Here is a 21,232-nt window from a genome sequence, read left to right as displayed (position 1 = left end):
TTTCAGATCTATTCATTATAAACACAACTGGTTCGACATAAAGAACAGCTCCGAGATTAAAGTGGAACATGAATGTTAAGTAATTGGAAAGTATTTCTTAAAATGCTGCCATTTTGCTTTGATAGGACTGTAGAGAGAGACATGAAAGGCAAAGGAGAGGGGATAATGGTACGTCCAAAATGGTGGTTTTACATAGAGTGAACTTCATGCACAATCCAAAGACTTCATCATTTTCTGGATTCAATATGACATTTTATGACTTTCTAAAGCCAGTTTTCGTCACCACAGGTGGATACAATCGAGCACCTAGGCATGCAGACTGCTTCTACAAACATTTGTGAAAGAATGGATCGCTCTCAGGAGCTCAGTGAATTGTGAATTGATGCATGGTACTGTGATAGGTTGCTACTTGTGCAATAAGTCCATTTGTGAAATTTCCTCACTACTAAATATTCCACGGTCAACTGTTTCAGATCTATTCATTATAAACACAACTGGTTCGACATAAAGAACAGCTCCGAGATTAAAGTGGAACATGAATGTTAAGTAATTGGAAAGTATTTCTTAAAATGCTGCCATTTTGCTTTGATAGGACTGTAGAGAGAGACATGAAAGGCAAAGGAGAGGGGATAATGGTACGTCCAAAATGGTGGTTTTACATAGAGTGAACTTCATGCACAATCCAAAGACTTCATCATTTTCTGGATTCAATATGACATTTTATGACTTTCTAAAGCCAGTTTTCGTCACCACAGGTGGATACAATCGAGCACCTAGGCATGCAGACTGCTTCTACAAACATTTGTGAAAGAATGGATCGCTCTCAGGAGCTCAGTGAATTGTGAATTGATGCATGGTACTGTGATAGGTTGCTACTTGTGCAATAAGTCCATTTGTGAAATTTCCTCACTACTAAATATTCCACGGTCAACTGTTAGTGGTATTACAACAAAGTGGAAGTGATGGGAACAACAGAAACTCAGCCACAAAGTGGTAGGCCACTGTGCACTGTACCGCCAACTTTCTGCAGAGTCAATAGCTACAGTCCTCAGAAAGTCGTGTGGCCTTCGGATTAGCTCAAGAACAGTGCGTAGAGAGCTTCATGGAATGGGTTTCCATGGCCGAGCAGCTGCATCCAAGCCTTACATCACCAAGTGCAATGCAAAGCATCGGATGTGTGTTCACTGGAGTTACAAATCACCCTTCTCTGTGTGGCAATCTAATGGACGAGTGTGGGCTTGGCAGTTGCCAAGAGAACAATACTTGGCTGACTGCATTATGCCACTTGTAAAGTTTGGTGGAGGGGGGATTATGGTGTGTGGTTGTTTTTCAGGGGTTGGACTTGGCCCCTTAGTTCCAGTGAAAGGAACTGTTAATGTTTCAGCTTACCAAGACATTTTGGACCATTTCATGCTCCCAACTTTGTGGAAACAGTTTGAAGATGCCTCCTTCCTGTTCCAACATGACAGCGCACCAGTGCACAAAGCAAGGTCCATAAAGACATGGATGAACAACAACATCTGTGCCTGACCTCACAGATGCACTTCTACAAGAATGGTCAAAAATTCCAATAAACACAATTCTAAAAACTGATTACCAGTTTTAGAACAGTATTTTGACGTCTTTTAAATGGAAAATCTAGCGTTTGCGGGTGTTGTATCATTTCTTTTAGATTAATATTGATTACATTTACAAGATTTTTAAGCCCCAAAATTACACAATATTTTTTGTAAAATGAAAGTTACAAACTGTATAGTCATTATGGAATATTACCATACTTTTATGAGGTAGTTATTTACTGTTATTTTACACGATTTTTCTGGTGCCCCAGCTGCCGGAATATTACAGTTTTTTCACTTTTTTGTTTAACAGTGTAGATATCAACACAAATCAACACAATACAACATACCACAATACGTCTTTGACATGACGTCAGAATAGTTCATTCTTCACATTCTGTTGATAATGTTGTTTTAAACTAAAATTCTGGCCAAATCTTATACATTGTACCTTTAACATACAAAATTTTAAGTTCTCAAGGAATATATTCTAGTGTTGGCCACGGATGATCTGCCAACTATGGATGTATGTTTAAAAACTCCAAGTACACACAAATTGATGGGCAAGTATATGATGCAGCTCATGTCTTTTCTAATGCATCAATAAAAAGTATATCATGGGTTTTGGGGTCTTTGGGACCTGAACTTGAACAGACCTGTGGGAAACCAAAAACCCAACATACATAAAGAGAAATCATGCATGTCATTTTCCCAACAAGTCCTCTAAGGTAAACAGCAAAATACTTAATTTGGACATTCCCTCTAGAGCGACACATAGAAATATTTTATGATCTGATGCCCCTATCACCCGCGACCCTATACGCAGGATAAGCGGTTGACGATGGATGGATGGATGGGTGGATGTCCCTATCAGCAGGACAATTTGTTTGCACTCTCTAAAGTGATTAGAAATCACTGTAGATTTATGTAGGTTGTTCAATGTGACAATGCTATGGTGAAGGTTTGGTTGGGTTTAGGCACAAACAAGACTTGGTAAGGTTCAGGGAAAGATCATGGTTAAGGTTAAAATAACAATTTTTTTTAAGATTAGGGGACCTTTGTTGTCATGGTTAAAATAAAAAACACTTGGTTAATTATATGATCATGGTCATGGTTTAAAAAAACATTATTGACTGTTAATCTCCTTTATTAAAGTTAGCAGATTTTTTCCTTTGTTGCTCTACAATAAAGTCACCTGACTTCCTCCTTTGCTCTCATCATAATTGCTGCGAAAACTAGAGGGCTTTGTCACTTAAATGTAAACAGATGTCATTATGGGGCACTTGCTGAAACAGCCTATGCTTCAAAGTTCATACCCTCCATCTCAGAATCTCAAAATATAAAAAACACATTTTTATCCTGTAATGATGACACACACCACATGCTCAAAGTCTGCTCACGTCCACTCGAGTATTAGACATATTGACATAGACCTGAGACCTACAATATTACGGTCTACCCAACCCAATTAGACTGAACATAATTTGGACCCAGCCGTCCCAGATCAGGTCTCAGTTACTAGGCACCAAAGGACCCGTGAAAACCCATGAAGAAGAGTATCTGTCCTTTCTTAGTCTTTCAACCTCAGTACATTACTACTCACAAAGTAACCCCTGTTCTGCCCCCCTTCGTCCCCCATGCTCCCCTGATGTAGAGTTAAAGTCATAATCCCTCCTCCCTTCCCTCACCCCTCCATTTCAGTAGGTCCCCTGAGCTTTGCCCGTCCTCATTAGTGGGTATTTTTCCCATGTTTGTTAATTGTGTCCTGCTTTTTGCACCACCTGCCCTTCCCCCCTCTCTTTTCCTCTTCCTCCCCTCTCTCTCTCTCTGTCTCCTGCCTCCGCTGCTCATCTGTGCTCTCTAACAGCCACTAATTGTCATCATAAGGATGCGTTCGCTGTCACAACTGGAGAACAGACTGCAGACCGACAGTGTGCAGCCTGGCTCCTCTGGCCCTGGAGGCCTCTGCACTGGTGTCTGGGGGCCCAGAGGACCTTGGCAGGCAGGAAACCTCCCTCTGCAAGTGTAGCTAATGAAGACAGGATGAGAATTTTACCTGGCTTAGGGAGCGGGAGAGATAGTGAACGCAACATAGGCAAACTGGGAATTAACTGTAAATGAAAGGAAGGATAGTTAGATACAGTGGCTGTCTAACACGATATGACCATGCATATCACAACACAATACTACAGTAACAGAGCATAAACAAATAATAACTCCCACAGTTCCATCACTCAGACTCCACTTAACAAGTCTCCTCCATTTGTATCTAGTATTTTCCTCTCGTCATTCTCATGGTTGTCTTGTCTCTGTACATTCATTAAAAAAATCATGCAGCCTCAGGATAAGCTCAAATAAAACATTGCACATTCAAATGCTATGAGTTTCAGAGCATTACAGAGTTCTTAAGATGTATTTTTTAGTGTCACTGGAACTTTTTATGATTATCAGTAACATCTGAAATGTTTTTAAATCAGACTATATTCAAAAAAAAAAGAAGAATCAGAAAAGCTTTGGCAAATTCAGACACTTTTTACTGCAGTACTGTAATCACAAAAAGCTCTGTGAGACCGTGAAGGGGCTGGTTAGATGACCAAAAAATTAACTGCAAATGAATTAAAGTATTTTAAAGTGTGGGTGAAGTTGAAGTAAAATTGAGATACCCTTGTCTTTAGAGCATGATCTTTATTTAAATTGCTGTGAATGAGTACTCTGCAGACTGGTGTTTGTGTGTCTGTGCATGTTTGAGTGTGTTAGTGTTAGTGTTAGCGTGCAAGTGGGAATTTGTGTTTTGTGGCATGTGTGCCCTCAGCATGGGGCCAAGGCGGACCCGTGCCGGCCAGCTGGAGGCTCAATCTGTTGAGGGGGTCCACTGCTCAGTGGTGGGAGGTCGGCCGGACCCACAACGACGCCCCGACCATTTGCCCCGGCCTCCCCTCTGACCAGGACGTGCAGCTTGGCAGGCCCAGCCAGGGACTGACAGCTCCACACACTCAATCCACAAGACACTGTGGAGGAGGAGGTAAAGGAGGAGGGGGAGAGGGGAGGAGGACGGTTAGAGAGATACAAGAGAGGAGGAGGTAATAGGAGGTGGTGGCAACATTAGGGAGGGAGTGGGAGACTGCTCACAGCAAGGCAGCAAAAACAGCAGTAGCACAAAGTCCAGGCACACTGCCAACTGCAGAGAGAAGCAGATTAATATAGACAGGAAGGCAGAGAAAAAGTTTAAAGTACAGAAGGTGAAGAGAAAAGGGGAGAGAAGGTGACAAGAGACAAAGAGAGACGAGTCCATTTGGGGTGTTTGAATTTTAATTTATTTGAAAGCACATTTTTCTATATTAGGAAGAGGTATTTTCTGGTGTCCATGTATTTCTAGTCTTCACTGTTCCTAGCTGCTGTGTATCCAGTTTCTAAGTTCTGAATTTTAAATAACCTTAATATATATCTTGAAGCCAGGCAGAGAACCCTGATGTGGGGTTCTGTATTGTCCTGTCTGAATGATCATTTTGACTGTGGGATAAATTGCTTTTTGTCCTATAAAAGATTGCGGCTTTAGCATTGATTAAATGTAGGAAACTTTCGCTTCATAGTATTGCAGTCACTAATGTTTTACAAACATAAACAGCACTCACTCACTCTGCCTTGTTTTTGTGGCTGATTCTTGGTTCAAACAGGATTGAAATACATTTCAGTCAAAGATACTTTACGGTAGATACGATTTACAAATTATTCCACAATTAGACTTGAAAGAAAGGCTCTGCTTTTGATGGAGCTCCCTTGGAAATGGAGCAGCAACAAGGATTTTGCTGAGAGGACTAATCCCACCTTAATAAGCATAACTTACATCTTAGTTGAAACGTTGAACAAAAGCTGGCGGTTGGATTGTGGGGGGAGCTGCGGCAGAAAATAGTGTTTTGTCAGGCCAGCATGGACTCATATCCATGGCTCATATCAGCATGGCCTGACAAAACACTCAGGCCTTTCATTGTGACCAGCCTAAGAAACACCTGTGCAATACCCATGCTGTCTGATCAGCATCTTGATATGTCACACCTGTGAGGTGGATGGATTATCTCGGCACAGGAGAAGTGCTCACTAACACAGATTTTTTACAGATTTGTGAACAATATTTGAGATTGATATTTGAGAATAGGCCTTTTGTGTACATGGACAAAGTCTTAGATCTTTTAGTTCAGCTCATGATGAATGGGTGCACAAACAAAAGTGTTGCGTTTATAATTTTATTCAGTGTAATTGGATGTTATTACACTGTGCACAAATATTAGGCAAGAAAGTATTTTGACCATATCATAATTTCAATGCATATTTTTCAATTCCAAGCTGTATAAAGTTGAATGCTTATTGGATTTGAGCATATCAGGTGATGTGTATTTGTGTAATGAGCAGGCTGTGGCCTAAGGGCATCAACACCCTATGTATGTCAAGGTATGCATTATTATGAGACAGCTTCCTTTCCTCAGGCAAATGGGACAAAGAGATTTGACTCAAAATCAAAAATTGTAAAATGCCTTCCAGACGGATGCAACACTCTTGAAGTAGCTAAGCTTTTGAGGTGTGACCACTGGACAATTAAACGTTTTGTTGTTAATAGTCAACTGGGGCGTAAGAAGCGCAGTGTAAGTTAAATCTCTTTTTTTTGGCCCATTTTGCCTGAGGAAAAAAAGCTGCCTAATAATTATGCACACCTTGATATAGGGTATTTATCTCCTTAGGCCAAACCCTCCCTCATCACACAAATACATATCACCTGATATACTCAAATCCAATAAGCATTTAACTTTATACAGATTGGAGTTGGAAAATATGCATAGAAATGATGATATGGTCAAAATACCCACTTGCTTACTATTTGTGCATGCAGTGTTGTCAGGTGGTAGCCAAACCCACCAAGCTGATAAATACACCAGTGATTGTGACACGTGAAAGAAACAGTTGATGAACAACTAATTCAAGCACAACTTTTGTGCTCTGTCTGAACTAACACCATGCTTCATAGATGAAGGTTTGCATGTGAGACTGCTAACTTTAGCTTTTACTTGTATACCTTGCTGAGTCTGTTTTTTATGAAGATATTGACAATTGTGTAGTAAAGTTTCTTAATGCTCAGACTGCATCTACATTAAGCTATCTGATTTTTCTCAGTTTTCATGTGAAAACAATCTGGTCATGCCTCAGGTCCACATTTCTCCTTTGTAACTGTGTCATGGTCCATGCAAACAACACCTATGCAATGGGAGCTTAAAACCCAGTGAAAGTAGAGCTGTTGTTGTGAGTTGACAGACATTTGCTACACTTACTTACAATATCTTTCTATTATTTCTTTTTTTACAATATTGACCCTCTGGCTTGCTGGCCACTCAAAATGAACATCCAATCCACTTTTGGACCACAACCCAAGAGTTATGAATCATTGTGATAAGCATTCCTGTGAATAACCATTTGCCTCTTATCTTTAAAATGCTGCATCAGTAATCTACAAGGAGGAGATTTTAAACTTGTAAATCAGATCACAAATTTAGAAGTCACTTCTATCAGTGTGTTGTTCAGGTTTTTGTTTTTGTTGTTGTTGTTTGAAGTCATATTTTACTTATAGCTTCTTTTAATACACACTTTCTCATCAAAAGCCATTTCTTTACCACAATAAATGTATGCAGCCAAACTGTTGTGCACCAAATTACTACTACTAAATAATTAGCTTAAAGGGTCTTTTCCCCGAGCTTTATATACATCATTTTGTTGTGTAGGCATATGTGTGTGTGTTTTGGTCCTTTCTGTGTGTCTTTACCAGACTGGTTCACTGCTCTCTCTGACAGTTTGATGCAGGGCACTGGGGTTACATCAGAGGGAGTGTTTTTAGCGGTCACTAGTCTACAGAGGGGACGCTAGCTGGCACCATCTGGTCATGAGAGCCAACGTTTATCTGGCAGTCTTGGCCAATGTCCATACCTGCTTGTTCTACACACACACACATACACACACGCACACACTTACTGGGGGTCAAGCTACCCTAAACGACAGGCTGAGAGCAGATGTCCGTCAGCTCTCCCAGTCCAGTTAATTAAGCAGCATCACAAACAGCAATGAGACAACTCCACATGCACACACACAAACACGCAGAACACGAAGACTCATGGATAGCCAGAAAAGCAGTACATCGGGGGGGGGGTCTGTGTGTGTGATTTATTGCATAAAACATTCTGTCACACACCGGCTGCAACAAAAGATCTGTGAAAGTGAAAGTGAAAGTTAGTGATGATTGTTAAAGTAGGGAGCGAACAGAGGAGTTGGTTGATGAATTCATGACTATTTTGGAGGATGTTGTTTGTGGTGCTGTTAAACTGTATTGCATAATAGAAAGTATTTTTTTCTGTTATTTAGTCTACCCCTACTGATATAAATGGGGTGTCACCACCTGTTTCAACAAAAATGGAACATTATAACCTTTATGGAAGAACGCTCTATTTCAAGACTGTTGTATTATTGTCGCTTTGGATAAAAGCGCCAGCTAAATGACTGATTATTTGTGGGTGGCGATGGTGCAGTAGATAAGACATGCCTTTGGTGTAAGAGACCCCGGTTCAATTTCCATTGTGACACATCTACCAATGTGTCCCTTAGCAAGACACTTAACCCCTAACTGCTTCAGAGGCGTGCTGCCTCTGACATATCTTGTAATTGTAAGTTGCTTTGAATAAAAGCGTCAGCTTAATGTAATCAGACTGCATTTGTTTTAGCTAGGTGCACCTACCAACCTTACAACTAAGTTTATAGCTGGCCTTTAGTCGTTGCCTTTTGCCAGAAAATTGCCTGTGTCATCCCAGCTGTACTGTTGCAGCCGTCTTGTCTTGGTATGCTTCCTGTCCTTTTGGAGATTTGCCTGCTTGCTTAATCCCTTTTGGACCGGGTCACCTGTGCTGACCTCTGCTGTGATTGACCAAGTAAACCTTACTTTTACCTTTTCTGTTGCATTCTGTATTATTGGGTCTCCAGAGGCATCTGCATTGCACGTTCGTGATTAGACTATACTTGAATCTAACTGCAGTAAAAAATTTGTTAATTAACAATAAAAGAACTAATTGCATTTGATGTGGGTGTTACCGGGCTAGCAGCTCTGCAGTTGATCGTGGCATCATGTCAGAGCTGGTGAAGGGCCTCAGTGTTTCTCCCTCCATTGTCACCCCAGCAGGCAGTGGGGTGAAGTAAGGGATTGTGCGATCCAATGAAGCGTGCTGTTATCAGAGACTTCAGCCCCGGTCATGAAGCTGACATCACCCCATTGCCTCAGTTTAGAGCTGCATGATGCACAGCAGGTCACTGGGGACGGGAGGGAGAACCCCCAAAATCACTGGAAAGCCTGTGTTGTTAATGATCAAAGTCTTCTTCTGTTTATTAGGCCTGGCTTTTTCTGAAAAGTAATTTATGTGTAGCAAATGAAGAAAATTGAATTGTTTCACGGATTTGAAATTAAGAAAAATGATTTATCATTTTTCTTAATTTGACTATAGTTGTACATTTGACACCTGATACTTGGACTCAAGTCAGACTAAAGTCATAAAAATGAAGATTTAAAAAGTGACTTGGACTTCACTTTTCTGAGTATCAATAAAATACTAAGACAGCAACAGGCAGCCCTTGCATAGCCACAAAGCTTGAATATGTATTATTAGACATGGGCACTTAAAGGACTTGGTCTCAGTTATGTAAAACAAAAACAAAAAAAAACACTAACAAAACCACTAACAAAAAAAACATTAATATAAAAGGAACATTTTTAAATGTTCGGTTGTTTTGATGCTCTAACACTAACAATGCCACTCACAGATGCCTGAGAGTGTAGGTAATTAAATCATTAACATTTTGCAGAGACTACTGACCAGATAGAAAAGTGCATGTTTCTGCCACCAACAGTGGGGTCTGTGGGGGTTTACAAGAAGAAGAATTTACATCTTCCACATTTTAGTCTAATACCAAAGGTCCCTGAAGGTAACTCAAATCTCAGCCCCAGTGTATGCCGCAGAGGGAAAAAATTACACTGTGTTTCTCTGCTGGAGAAAACCAAGAAAGAGACAAACATGCAGAAGAAGCCTAAAGTTTCACTGTCGTGACAATCAAGTTGGTTCCTGAAGTGGAACTCTTGTGCCCTCTTCTGGTAAAAAGCAATAACTTGTACTTGTTCTGGCATTGGAAAAACATGTCAACAATCTTTTGTTGGTTGTCACTGTGCATGGATGACCAAACTAGTTTACCCTCCAATCTAGTTGTAACTCAACTAACGGACTCTATTTTCCATATAATTAAAATTTATTATTAATTTATTAATTTTCCATATGTTAAAATTACAAAATCAAATTGTAAAATGAAACACCACTAAATAACGCTCTGATCATCCCTCCTTGCCAGACAAAGTAGACCCTCTGTGTTGCTTCTCCTCTTTATTCACAACAACACTGTACAAAATGAATCACAGAAAAACACGTAAAACCCTTTAACTTCTGGTTAGCACACTTTACACAGAGGACCACTGAGGTTAAAAAAAATTATTTTTTCTGAGGTACGACATAGAAGGAAAACAACTAGTATGAAATGCTGCATCATTGTCTGGAAGCACATGTAATCAAAAGCTTTGTGACTCGTTGTTCGGGGCCTCCTGCATGATGTCGTTGGTGCCTTGTTTTTCCATTTTTCAACGTGTTGTATGTGACATTCTGCACAAACATTTCAGTCCTGTAAAGCAAGCCTCTTAGTGATCACAGCCAAACAACTCCATGGATACCCTGTGCTGCTCAGGCAGGGCCTTGGAAGCAACAAACTGCATGGTGCTGTTAAAGTTGTAGAAGTGGTTGCCTACGATCACCTTAAGTCCTTCAGGACCACACAGGGCAGCATCGACCTTCTTGAAGAGAGAAATTGGACGCTGGTTTTTTGCAGCACGAGGGGTGACCTTCAGTTCCACATCATAGATGTGCTGACCTGGAAGACAACAGGCAGGAAGAGATGTGAGTGGGTAGGCTACTGTATCTAGTTTACAATTGTGGAAAGTTTGAGAAGGGTAATATATCAATCCAGAATGACGCTTTGACCTGGTCTTTTGTGAATAAAATTAAGTTATTTCCCAGTAGGCATTAATTTGTTGATTTGCTGCTTGAAATACTTCAGACGTCTCTGTCAAAACTGGGTTAACTTTCGACCTCAGGTTTACATATAACTATTGTTTCAACAGGATCTCAAGGACTATTTCATTCATGTGAAGCAGGTGTACATATTATTATACAGTCCTTGAAACACTGTTGAAACAATAGTTATATATAAGCTAAACTTCTAAACAAGAGTCTACAGTCATGCTAGCAACTCTGTGAGAGCGTGTTTTGAGCTAAATGTGAACGTCAGCATGCTAATATGCTGACAGTGACATGCTAATACGTTGATGTTTAGCATGTAAACATGTACCATATTAGCTCTAAACACAAAGTTGTGGTGAGGCTTGATGTCAGTGTCATTAATTTTGTTGGTATTTGGTCATAAACCATACTATTGACATATCCAATTTATTATGTATTGCAGATGAAGAATCTTGCATTATTTATGCAAAAATGTAACTTAGGCAGTGACCATCAGAGGTGGTACCCTACTAAATTAACAGCTGTTTGAGAGTTCAAAGAACCAGCTCTTATTGCTGAGCTGAGCCAATGTGTAAGTTTGAATCTGATCCAAGCCATTATCTTAGTGATTACTCACAGTTTAACCTAACCCCACCCACTAAAAAAGAAAACCATGAACGGCTCTCAGAAAGGAACAGAGACATAAGATCTGGCTCACTAATTTGGTGCGGCAGCTCCCTCCACCCTCCTAACCTATTCCTTACTTGATAAACTTTTGGGATTGTTGATTTTACTTACTTAAGGGAATTCATTAGCTTAGTCCAAGGGGACTTGGGTTAGAACTGGAGGGTCAAGTCCACCATGGACAATTGCCAAAGGTGCCCCTGAGTAGAGCCCTGAAACCCAAAACTACTCCCCTGGCGCTGCACAATGGCTGGCTGCCCGCTGCTCCTAACTAATTAGGATGGGTTAAATGCAGAGAAAGGGAAACCCTCACTGATTAAGACCGCATATAAAATAAATGTTCATTTATGTGTTTATTAAGAGGGGGTTAGTTCTCTAAGCAGAGTTCCTGCTCTGATTTTTTTAGAGCTCCCTCAAACAGCAGAGCTATTTCTGCCAAATTTAACTTTATATCCATTTTCCAGAAAAGGTCAGTTCCTTGACTTTAGTATTCCTGCCTGAACTGAACTATTTAAAAAATCTGAAATTAACCTTGTTTAGACATGCACATTCATACATGTTCTCATGTCTATTTACATAATTTCAACTTTCAGTGCTTGTAAATGTGCAGGCTAGTTTCTTCATAATGATCCTATAATATTGTATAGTTATTGCATTATTTTAGATGTTATCTGTGTCTTTACCTTGGATAATGTGAGCAATATGATGATCCTGGCAGACAAATGCAGCATCAATGGGACCTTTGATACCCAGCTCATTCTCCACAGTCTTGGGGTAATCGGGCAGGTGGGTGTGGGGCTCACCAACTTTGTAAACATATAGATCGTCGTCCTGAGGGGATAATAAAATAATAAATGGTGTGTGTTTGAGCCTTAAAGAGAAGGTGATGAAAGGTTCAATGTGATGTGTGTGCGCTATGTAGAATACCTTGATCATGTAAAGGTGATTCTCATAAGAGAAAACAGCGTCCACCTCACTGTGCAGCTCTTTGAAGGCGTTCTCGATGGTGTCCGCCTTCAGTGTGTCACTGCTTTCATCTTCACGTAGGAAATGGTGGCCTGCAAGACAAGCGAATCGCTTAGGAATGCTGCAAACAGTTACACTGTTTTATGATTGCATAATGAACACAGTTCAGATGTACTTGGGTATTAGACATTGACAAAGAATAGCCAAAAGTTTGGTTTCTAAATAAGAGGATGCTTGAGGAGGAGGGGTTTCTGTTATCACTGTGAAACTGGGTCACTCTTGGAATCTGTTGGAACTGTTGTGAATCCAAGCTCACCTTGCCTAATATTATTTGAATAAGGTTGTTACTGTTGTTAATGTCTCTCAGGTGTTCTGCAACCACCGGTAATTCCGGGAATCTTAGCTTAGCAATTCATCTTAGCTCAGAATAAAAACTGAAAGCATGGGGAAACACCTACCCTCGCTCTGTTTAAAGTAAAAATAAATAAATCTGCCTACCTGTATGTCTAAAGCTCAATAATTAACACATTGTATCTCATTTCTTTAATCTGTACACAAACAGGATATGTGCTGTAACTACTTTTTGTGCTGCCCACAATGACTCTGGCCACTGTTCATTAAGAAGTTGTTGCAGCACATAACTCACCATAAATCTACAATGCCCGATCCCAAAACAATTGATATCCATTTCCGAAGAAGTAGTCTTTTGTCAGGTCTTACCTCTGAAGGCATAGAGGTTCCCAGCATCGTCAGATGTGATGGCATCCAGGTGAACGCGGCTGCAGCGCTCTCTATCCAAGTGGTCACTATCCTCACCTTAACAGAAAACAAGCATAATGCTAATGTTAAGCCTGAAGTGCAAAACTATTATATCAGAGTCTGATAGTGAGAGTAATCAGCGACTAATTACACAACACTGGCAACACCATAGACTTTATATAAAAAGGTCAACACGTGCTTATGACGTGTAAGCCGCGGGAATGTCGCCACAGAGACCAGATATAAAAACTCTGGTGTACTGCAAATACAGAGAGATTTACGTGGCGGTTATAGGCTTTCTCAGGATTGTGTAGGCTAAACTTGTTTGGCAAGGGCTTGAACATAAAGGATGTTCCTTTATATGTAAAAGTCCCACACTCTAGCTTGAAGTACATATTTATCAGCTTTGTCAAAAAAGATTTTACCTAGAGGGATCAAAAAGGTTGTCTTCCTGTTCTTTACTTAGCATGGCTCAAACGTGCTAAGCAGAGTATTTTATTCACTTCATTTATTCTGACACACTGACACAAATGAGACCATTCCTGGCAACACTGACAACCTGAATGACATTTAAACTGCATTTTAATATGCCACTGATTTTAACTTTTGGAGGTAAATCTACTGGATTGCCATACAGCCAAAAACAGATGCTGTTTAGAGATAAACTAAAGTGTTTGTTATGTTTACTTAAACTTAATGTTTTTGGCTATTAAAGATAATAGAAGATGTGAAAGACCAACTGAAACATCACAACATATTTATCCTCATGGTCTCAAGAGTGAACAGTGATTATCCTAAGATATCAGATCAATTTGACATTGATATATCAATGGCTTAAAACAACATACGTATAATTTTCAGTCATGTCTGATTGATAAATCAGCTGACATTGATTTTTCACTTGCCAAACTTGGAGCATCTCATGAAGTAGTCACGGGCCTCTTTGGGGTATCTGCCATGCACCTCGCCTGTCTTTGGGTCAAACTTGGAGAACTGGTGTCCATGGAAGCAGTAATAGTGATCCATAAAGCGGAAAGCAGATGTGCAGTTTGGCATGGTCTTGAACTCTTTCTCATCTACAACCTTGGTTCTGACATTGTAGTGGTAGATGTCGTCTCCTACAAAAAATTACACATGATGTTAGAGATATGTTTTTGGTTTAAGAAGCTTAGAAATATTCTTAAGGCTATGAGGTTAAAATGGGGACTGAGCAGTCAATTTGTTTGAGGTGTTGATATCCTCACTGGGCTATTACCCGTTTTCACCCTTGCGGAACAGTTAAAGTAAAGCAAAGCTTTACAGCAATTATACAGTCCATAAAACATGTGCAAAACAGAAAAGGCCCAAAACTAAAAGTACTTTAAGAAAAATGTTCTCTGAAATAAACAAAAGGTAGGAAGCACTCACAAAGCAAAAGATTCCACCAAGGCTTCTCAATCCTCTAAAATGGTTCTCATCTTAAGAATAAAAAAACGTTTAGAAATGTTTACATTTTATCTGGATGTGCTTTAAATACACAACGTGATTGTGACATTCACTGAAGTGTAGTTGTTGATGAAAAAAAGGCAAAAATGTCCAATCTTACAATGTCATCTTTAAAGAAAAAGGGCTCACACCTAACATTGTTCACTTGTTTCATGGCTTAACCTTTTTACTAAATTTAATTATATATAAATATCCTGCTGAAAAAAACACAAACAGAAGGTTTACAGATTAATGTTTTCTTACAATGGTAGGTAATAATTTACACTGACCCTTGAAGAAGATGACAGAGTCCTCATCACACTCTGGCTTGGGACACTCCACGGCAGCATCCAGATGGTCAGGGATGCCAGGGAAGACTTGGGAGATGTCCTTGGGGTACCCGTCCTCCAGCTTGTGTTGGTAATAGCTGAATACCTTATTGTCCTGTATCAAAAGATCAAAGTGAGTACCAGATAAAACTGACAAGTAGTTACGCATGCACAATCAAAGTGTAGAAATGTATAAATCTATGCTGACACTATCATACAGTTTATATGTTACGAAAAGGAGGTAGTGCAGTAAATTTGATTATGAAAAAGGTGTCATGATGACAGCAAGTTCATAGTTTTCTGCAACTGGATCTGCCACACTCTAAATTTCTTTTCAGAATTTGCAATTCCTTACTTGTCCAATAGTAGTACCCACTGTCTTTCAGAATTTCTTTCTCACCTGACCTAGTTGTTGTTGACCCACTTGCTTTGGAGTGCGTCTTTGGATTTTTTGCAGTCCAGTTTATGCACTTAAGCAGGTTTCTGCCTTTTCTCACCGCCTGCCTGTTGCCAAACTCGACAACCTTGTAAACTTAGATTTTACACAACATGCCCTCTCTAAGAGAAATACCATTTTGCATTAATTTCTCTTAACCATCACACAAAGGGATAGTCTTTCATAAAATTGTATATATACATATTTTAATATCTGATATAACATGAGTAAACTTAATTTTGAGTTAGGGAACTTACAATTGAGACATCAAAGTGATCTCTGCAGGGAGAAGGGTTGAATCTAGGACATGAACCTCTGTTACATAACAGTTAATAATGAGTGGACTATGATGAGATCAGAAACTACTGAAATCAGTCTTTCATTACCAAAACAACTTCAATTACAGGGAATTATTGGTGTTATTAGACATTTTGATCCCCCGGAAAAACATCTTTGACACAGTTTCATCTCTTATCTCTAATCTCAAACATGTTCCGGGTACACTGCAGGGGCATTACCCAAAGAGTTCATTTTTAGGAAAGAATACTTTTAATCTTACTTTTAATCTCAGCACTGACAAAGATCAGACTGGACCATACCAAGAAGAAGAACATGTGATCGTGGTCGGTGGGGTTGTCCTCGTAGTGCATGCGGAAAGCAGCGTCTACATGGCCCAGGTGGTGATGGTCATCCAGCTCAGTGAACGAATTATTGGACAGCTCTGCTTTGCCATGGAAGCCCTTGAACAGATGGTCACCTGATAGGAAATACCAGAAACAACCTTTAGATTGAACAATATAAATTGTCTTCCACAACTTGTGAGTTGACACAAAACACAAACATAGTATGATTTACGTAAATTAGCGACTCCACTTGACATGTGTTTTAGTATGATTTATTTTGAGGACATATGGCAAGAAACGTCCCTGCTCATGATTCCTAGGCACTTACCCTTGAAAAAGTACGGGATTCCCTCTTCGTTCACTGCAACAGCATCCATCTCAAGGCCTTTACAACGGTCAAGGACAGCTGCAGAACATCATGGTCATGTGAGATTAAAAAAGAAAGTTTTAAATTAAGTGTTAACATTCATGATGAGAAATGTCTCTAATGACCAAGATGTCAAACTAGTGATCAAAATGAGTTGGAAAGCTTTCCGTCAACTCACCTGATGCATGTGCATGTCCTTGTGCATGTTCGTCATTTCTGGTTGAACAGAACAGAAAAAGAAAATTTTTCAAATAATTTTGTCGTTTACAAACTGAATGGTATTTGTCCAATAGTTTAAGTGCAAGAATACTTACGACTGAGCCCACGGCAGAGGCAGGCAGAGACACAGGATGTGGGCTAGCAGCTTCATGGTGAGCAGTCCTCTGATCCAGGAGAGGCCTGGAAAGACAGCAGAGCTAGGCAACAGGTACCCTGGCTGCTGCTGCAGCAACTGTTTATATTTTAGCCCAGTTTGTGTGGGCCACGTCATGTTCGGTACCAAAAGAGGAGGAGCAAACAATGTGCAGACGCACTAGGCTCACCAAAGACGCCCACGATGTTTGATGTGCCCCAGAACTGTGCCCCAGAGAGCTCTACCCCAGTCATCCCACTGCTTGGACCAGTTAATAGGAAACTGAGTCCTGTGGCAGCAAAGCTTCAGAGAATTTGGAAGGCTCCCTTTTCACCATGAAAATCTAATCAATAGATGTGTATCTTATGCACTTTAAATGACATGTGCATACTTCATCATATATTTGTTGTATTCAAAATAAAGCATTTTGCTGAAGATACAGCAGCTGCATATGCAGCATTGATTTCCACAGTGATCTCTGTTGCTGGTGTCACATTTTAACATTTGATATGACACCGATGCAGAAATAATTTTTAATGAATGTTAAGCATTATTATACATTGCACCTCAAATATATATGTGGCAATAGAAAGACCTGCTGGTGGTACCAGATAACGTGCATGCTTCCCTTTGCTTGATATTTGTGATTAAAATCAACAAATGTTTGTTATTCTAACAAAGGCTGAAAAGTAGCCATACCTTTTTATTTTATTATGTCGCATTACGGTTTACAATATGCTCATAGAAATATTCAGCCTAATCTGTAACAAACATATCTCAGAACATTCCAGAAGACCAATCAAAGCAGGATCCACATTCAGGACCTGGTCCAACTTTGAGAGGTAACTAACCTAGTGCACAAACAAAAATAAATAAAAACTGCTGACCACTGCCCTTCACAGTCCTCAAAAACCACTGTTGTATAACCTTTGTTTGGTGAACATTAACTGAGAATAGTGGGTTGGCCTCACTGTATGTAATACTTATCAGTGAAATTAAACGTGCTCCACTTTATGTAACCCACGTACGTGATGGTTTGCATGTGCAGTAGAAATACTACCTGTCTAAATACTTCCTATGATATATAATAAAAGCCAGTAGGGTGGGGTGTAGTTTGGGAATGCTAACAAAATCACTGCTATATATTTGTTGAAATAAAGAAGTACAATTTTAGAATACTGATGAAAGGAAACCCTCTAAGATGGTATAACATTGAAAACACTTAACATCCCAACACCCATGACCTTCAGTAACCGCTGCTTGATGAAATCCCTGCTGTATGCTGCAAAAAATACACTTAAATTTACATTTACTCATTTGGCAGACACATTTATCTAAAGCGACTTACATTTGAGGAACAACATACAATCATTAATAGAGCATAAAATACAGCACAAGATCTACAACTGACAATACAGATCAATAAAAGCAACAATAAATACTAGTAAGCGCTAATCGCATCTATGGGATAAATACCTAGGGAAAAAAGTGAGAGTTAACAAAAAGTGCAATCAATACAAGATAATTTTAAGGGGATAGAAGAAGAAGAGCACAGGAAGTGCATGTTAGAAGTTAGGAGTTAGAGGTTAGAGGTGTTATAAGAGGAAGTGTTCTCGGAAGAGATGAGTTTTCAAGAGCTTCTTGAAGTTAGAGAGGGACGCCCCTGCTCTGATGGCATGTGGTAGCTTGTTCCACCATTGTGGTGTCACAAATGCGAACAGCCAGGACTGGGATTGCTTTGTGTGAAGGGATGGCAGAGTCAGGTGGCGTTCGTTGGAGGAGCGTAGTGGCCGAGAAGGAACATAAACACTTACACTTATTATTTGATGGAAATGTAAGTAGACAAAATGCCTGTTCAGCATGCATCAATACAGAATTATAATTCCTTCACGCCATGGTTTTCCCTCTCTTCCTTTGTCTTCATCTTCCATCATCTCTTTCCCTCTCATCCCCTTCCATTTCTTTCCTTCTCTTTTCCTTCGAAGAGTTCAAAAATGGTCTTTCTTGCAATGGAAAGTAAATCCACCTTCTGGAATCCATCATATTTATGAAATATGCAAAGAAGGTAATAAACTCCTGTCTTATTACAGGATACAATTTAAAACAAAAGCTTAGTGAATCAGTAAAACCCTTTTCTAACAAGGTACCCACCAAGAAAGTAGATATGTTTTTATTAAAAGTGCTTACCACTAGTTACAGGTGTGGATATTAGTAGAAACACAACAACTCAATTGTTAATAAGTCACTGTTGAGAAATGATAGGCCTGTTGTATAGAGTACTGTGCACAGGAGTAATCAGTGTGTTGACTATGGCCAGGACCTTAACCTTGACTGAGGCATACAATACTCCAGGTCTGTCACGTTGTACACGTACGGTATAGCAAAGCTTTGAGAGTGATTTTTTATTAAATAAATAGCAACACTGTCTCTTTTTTGTTAATATTTGAGAAGTCTCTGCAGGACACACCTCAAACATGGTTTGGTATTTTGTTTATTTTTCTATTTATCTGAGAATTTATTTTTTATTTTTGGATATTACTGTAAAAGAGGTAAGACATACAAATTTTCTGTGGAGCTGCACTGATATATATTTTTTATCTGTCAGTCAAGCTTTTTGGCAATACAGTTTTATTTGTCTCTTAGTGGAAGCATTAACTGAGCTAACTGTGTACAATGTAGTTACCACAATCCTCTTGCCACAGGAAACATAGGAACATAGAATCTGGATGAAAAGCATAAACTGTTATACTGTCAGGGTAAGTGTGGCCTCTCAACTGTACTGTTGAAAACTATCACTGTACTGTCACTATTTTTCTGCCTGTGACACAGTAAGATTATGTTCCCATTCCTCATCATGCCTACAAAGCTCTGACTGACTCTGGTCAAATACATGTGAGCAGCAATTCAGACATATGGAGCCAACAAAACTCACATTTTTGTTCTCTGCATACGCATCTTCAAGTAATTTAAGTCATTCCAATTGTTGTTGTTTTTTCTGGTGTGCATCTTGTTTTGTTTAATTTTTGCTAAATATGAACAAAGAAATATTTAACGCCAGTAATATTTAAGCAGGTTGAGCCGTGTCCTCTTGAACTGAATATAAAGCTCTAGCAAAAGTTCAGTCAGGAAGACTATTATTTTGCATGCAATAGACCCAGTGCTGGACTGGTAATCTGGCATACCTGGCATTTTTTCCCCGTGGGCTGAGGCACCTGGTGCTGTATGGCACGACCACAGCCCATTGGTTTATTTTCTATAGTGACACTAGAATCCAATCACCCTTCTGTCCTCTCGTGTCTCATGTCAGATGCCGTGGCTCTGGCTCAGAGCCAAACATCTACTGTTGTGCAGTACAGGTTGAAGGAGGTAGCCGGCCATGTGAGGAGCAGGTGAGTGACAGGGAAGAGTGAGCAGCAGGAGATTGTAGGTGAAGCCGTAAGCAGGGAGTAGCATGCAGGGGAGCAGGGACTCTCAGGGAGGTGGTGTGTGTGCCATGCCATGATGACGATTATGACTGTTTTACTCTTATTCCTTATTACATAATGTTGCATTTCACCCCAGGGTAATTGACCCAGACTATGGGGTATATCGTAACATTTTACTCCTTGTGTTTGAGACTCAACCATGCATTTTCAGCCTGTGTTGCAGAGATAACAGTTACACCATTTAATAGCAAACACATGTAACTAGTTTGTATCACATTTTAAACGCACGTTCTTATAAGAGCTCTGAGATACAGACAGAAATGTTAAAAATGTTACAAAAATCCCCGGTTTTCCTGTAATAGGTCTGTAGCTCTACTGTGCTAAATGTATGCCTGTTTTTTATTAGCCTTTTATGGGGGTGATTACATGTTTATTTTCAGTCATGGTATGGTATAACTGTTATTACTATGTGATGGGTAATGTAAGCCGACATGTAATCTACTCCAGACCCTTCTCCACCTACATTATGTTGAAACTGTTTGTTGCTGCTCTCTGAACCTTAATATAAAACAAAAAGGTCATCTATTAATCATTAAACACTTTATGCAATAGTCATCATCAATATTTGGATACTTGAAACCTGTGTGAACTGAATAGTTAGTATCCAATGAAATAAGATGAACAGCTATATGCATTCATTGAGTAAACAACAATTTGGTCATTACCAGTATGTTGTTTAAACTGTACAGGTTTTTCACCTTACTTTGCATCTATGTCAGGGAATTCCAACAATTCTGGACCTGAATTTATAACAATGTTAGTACCTCACGCAATAAATTGTAATAATCTCTCCCTTTGTCATTGTCTAGTAAAGCCAGGTTGTTGAGGTAGCAGTGGAAGTGAGAGACAGGGAGGAACAAGAAGCTGTAGACTACTGGAGTATGGAGCGATTGAGTACTCTGGTCCAGTTGCACTTGTACACTTCTCCACGCCACTTAAAACTCAGCGGTTTGGGGGAATAGTACAGTACGCATATTTTAGGGGACCACAAGGATGGTTTACTTGTAGGGGGTGTTCAACCGATTGTGGGGGCTGGTCTGGGTGTACCTTAATGCCATTCATTCCTCCATTTGAGCTTTATTTAAAAAT

The 21,232-nt window shown here is 39.7% G+C and overlaps 1 protein-coding gene and 1 long non-coding RNA gene across 2 annotated transcripts; both read right to left on the bottom strand.

The window, feature by feature from the left end:
* Positions 1–4,229: 4,229 nt before the first annotated feature.
* On the bottom strand, positions 4,230–5,538 carry LOC123973605. The gene is made up of 2 exons (XR_006825648.1): positions 5,404–5,538; positions 4,230–4,567 (listed from the first exon to the last, which is right to left on the bottom strand). It is a non-coding gene; the product is annotated as an uncharacterized LOC123973605 (long non-coding RNA).
* Positions 5,539–10,008: 4,470 nt separating this feature from the next.
* Positions 10,009–16,705, bottom strand: hpxa (hemopexin a). The gene is made up of 10 exons (XM_046053786.1): positions 16,621–16,705; positions 16,485–16,522; positions 16,268–16,345; positions 15,916–16,073; positions 14,842–14,995; positions 13,993–14,205; positions 13,049–13,144; positions 12,290–12,420; positions 12,046–12,193; positions 10,009–10,550 (listed from the first exon to the last, which is right to left on the bottom strand). The coding sequence occupies exons 1-10, from the start codon at positions 16,674–16,676 to the stop codon at positions 10,321–10,323; spliced, it is 1,302 nt and encodes a 433-aa protein (XP_045909742.1). The 5' UTR covers positions 16,677–16,705; the 3' UTR covers positions 10,009–10,320.
* Between the last annotated feature and the right edge of the window lie 4,527 nt (positions 16,706–21,232).

The sequence above is a fragment of the Micropterus dolomieu genome, linkage group LG07 (assembly GCF_021292245.1).
Source record: "Micropterus dolomieu isolate WLL.071019.BEF.003 ecotype Adirondacks linkage group LG07, ASM2129224v1, whole genome shotgun sequence".
Taxonomy (NCBI): domain Eukaryota; kingdom Metazoa; phylum Chordata; class Actinopteri; order Centrarchiformes; family Centrarchidae; genus Micropterus; species Micropterus dolomieu.
This window is presented reverse-complemented; position numbering and strand designations above follow the sequence as displayed.

Excerpts from the sequence above, each read along its gene's own strand:
- hpxa (XM_046053786.1), bottom strand. The coding sequence starts at position 16,676 with ATGAAGCTGCTAGCCCACATCCTGTGTCTCTGCCTGCCTCTGCCGTGG. Across the intron at positions 16,074-16,267 it reads AATCCCGTACTTTTTCAAGG|GTGACCATCTGTTCAAGGGC; the intron begins GTAAGTGCCTAG and ends ATTTCCTATCAG. Across the intron at positions 14,206-14,841 it reads CTCTGTCATCTTCTTCAAGG|GAGACGACATCTACCACTAC; the intron begins GTCAGTGTAAAT and ends AATTTTTTGTAG.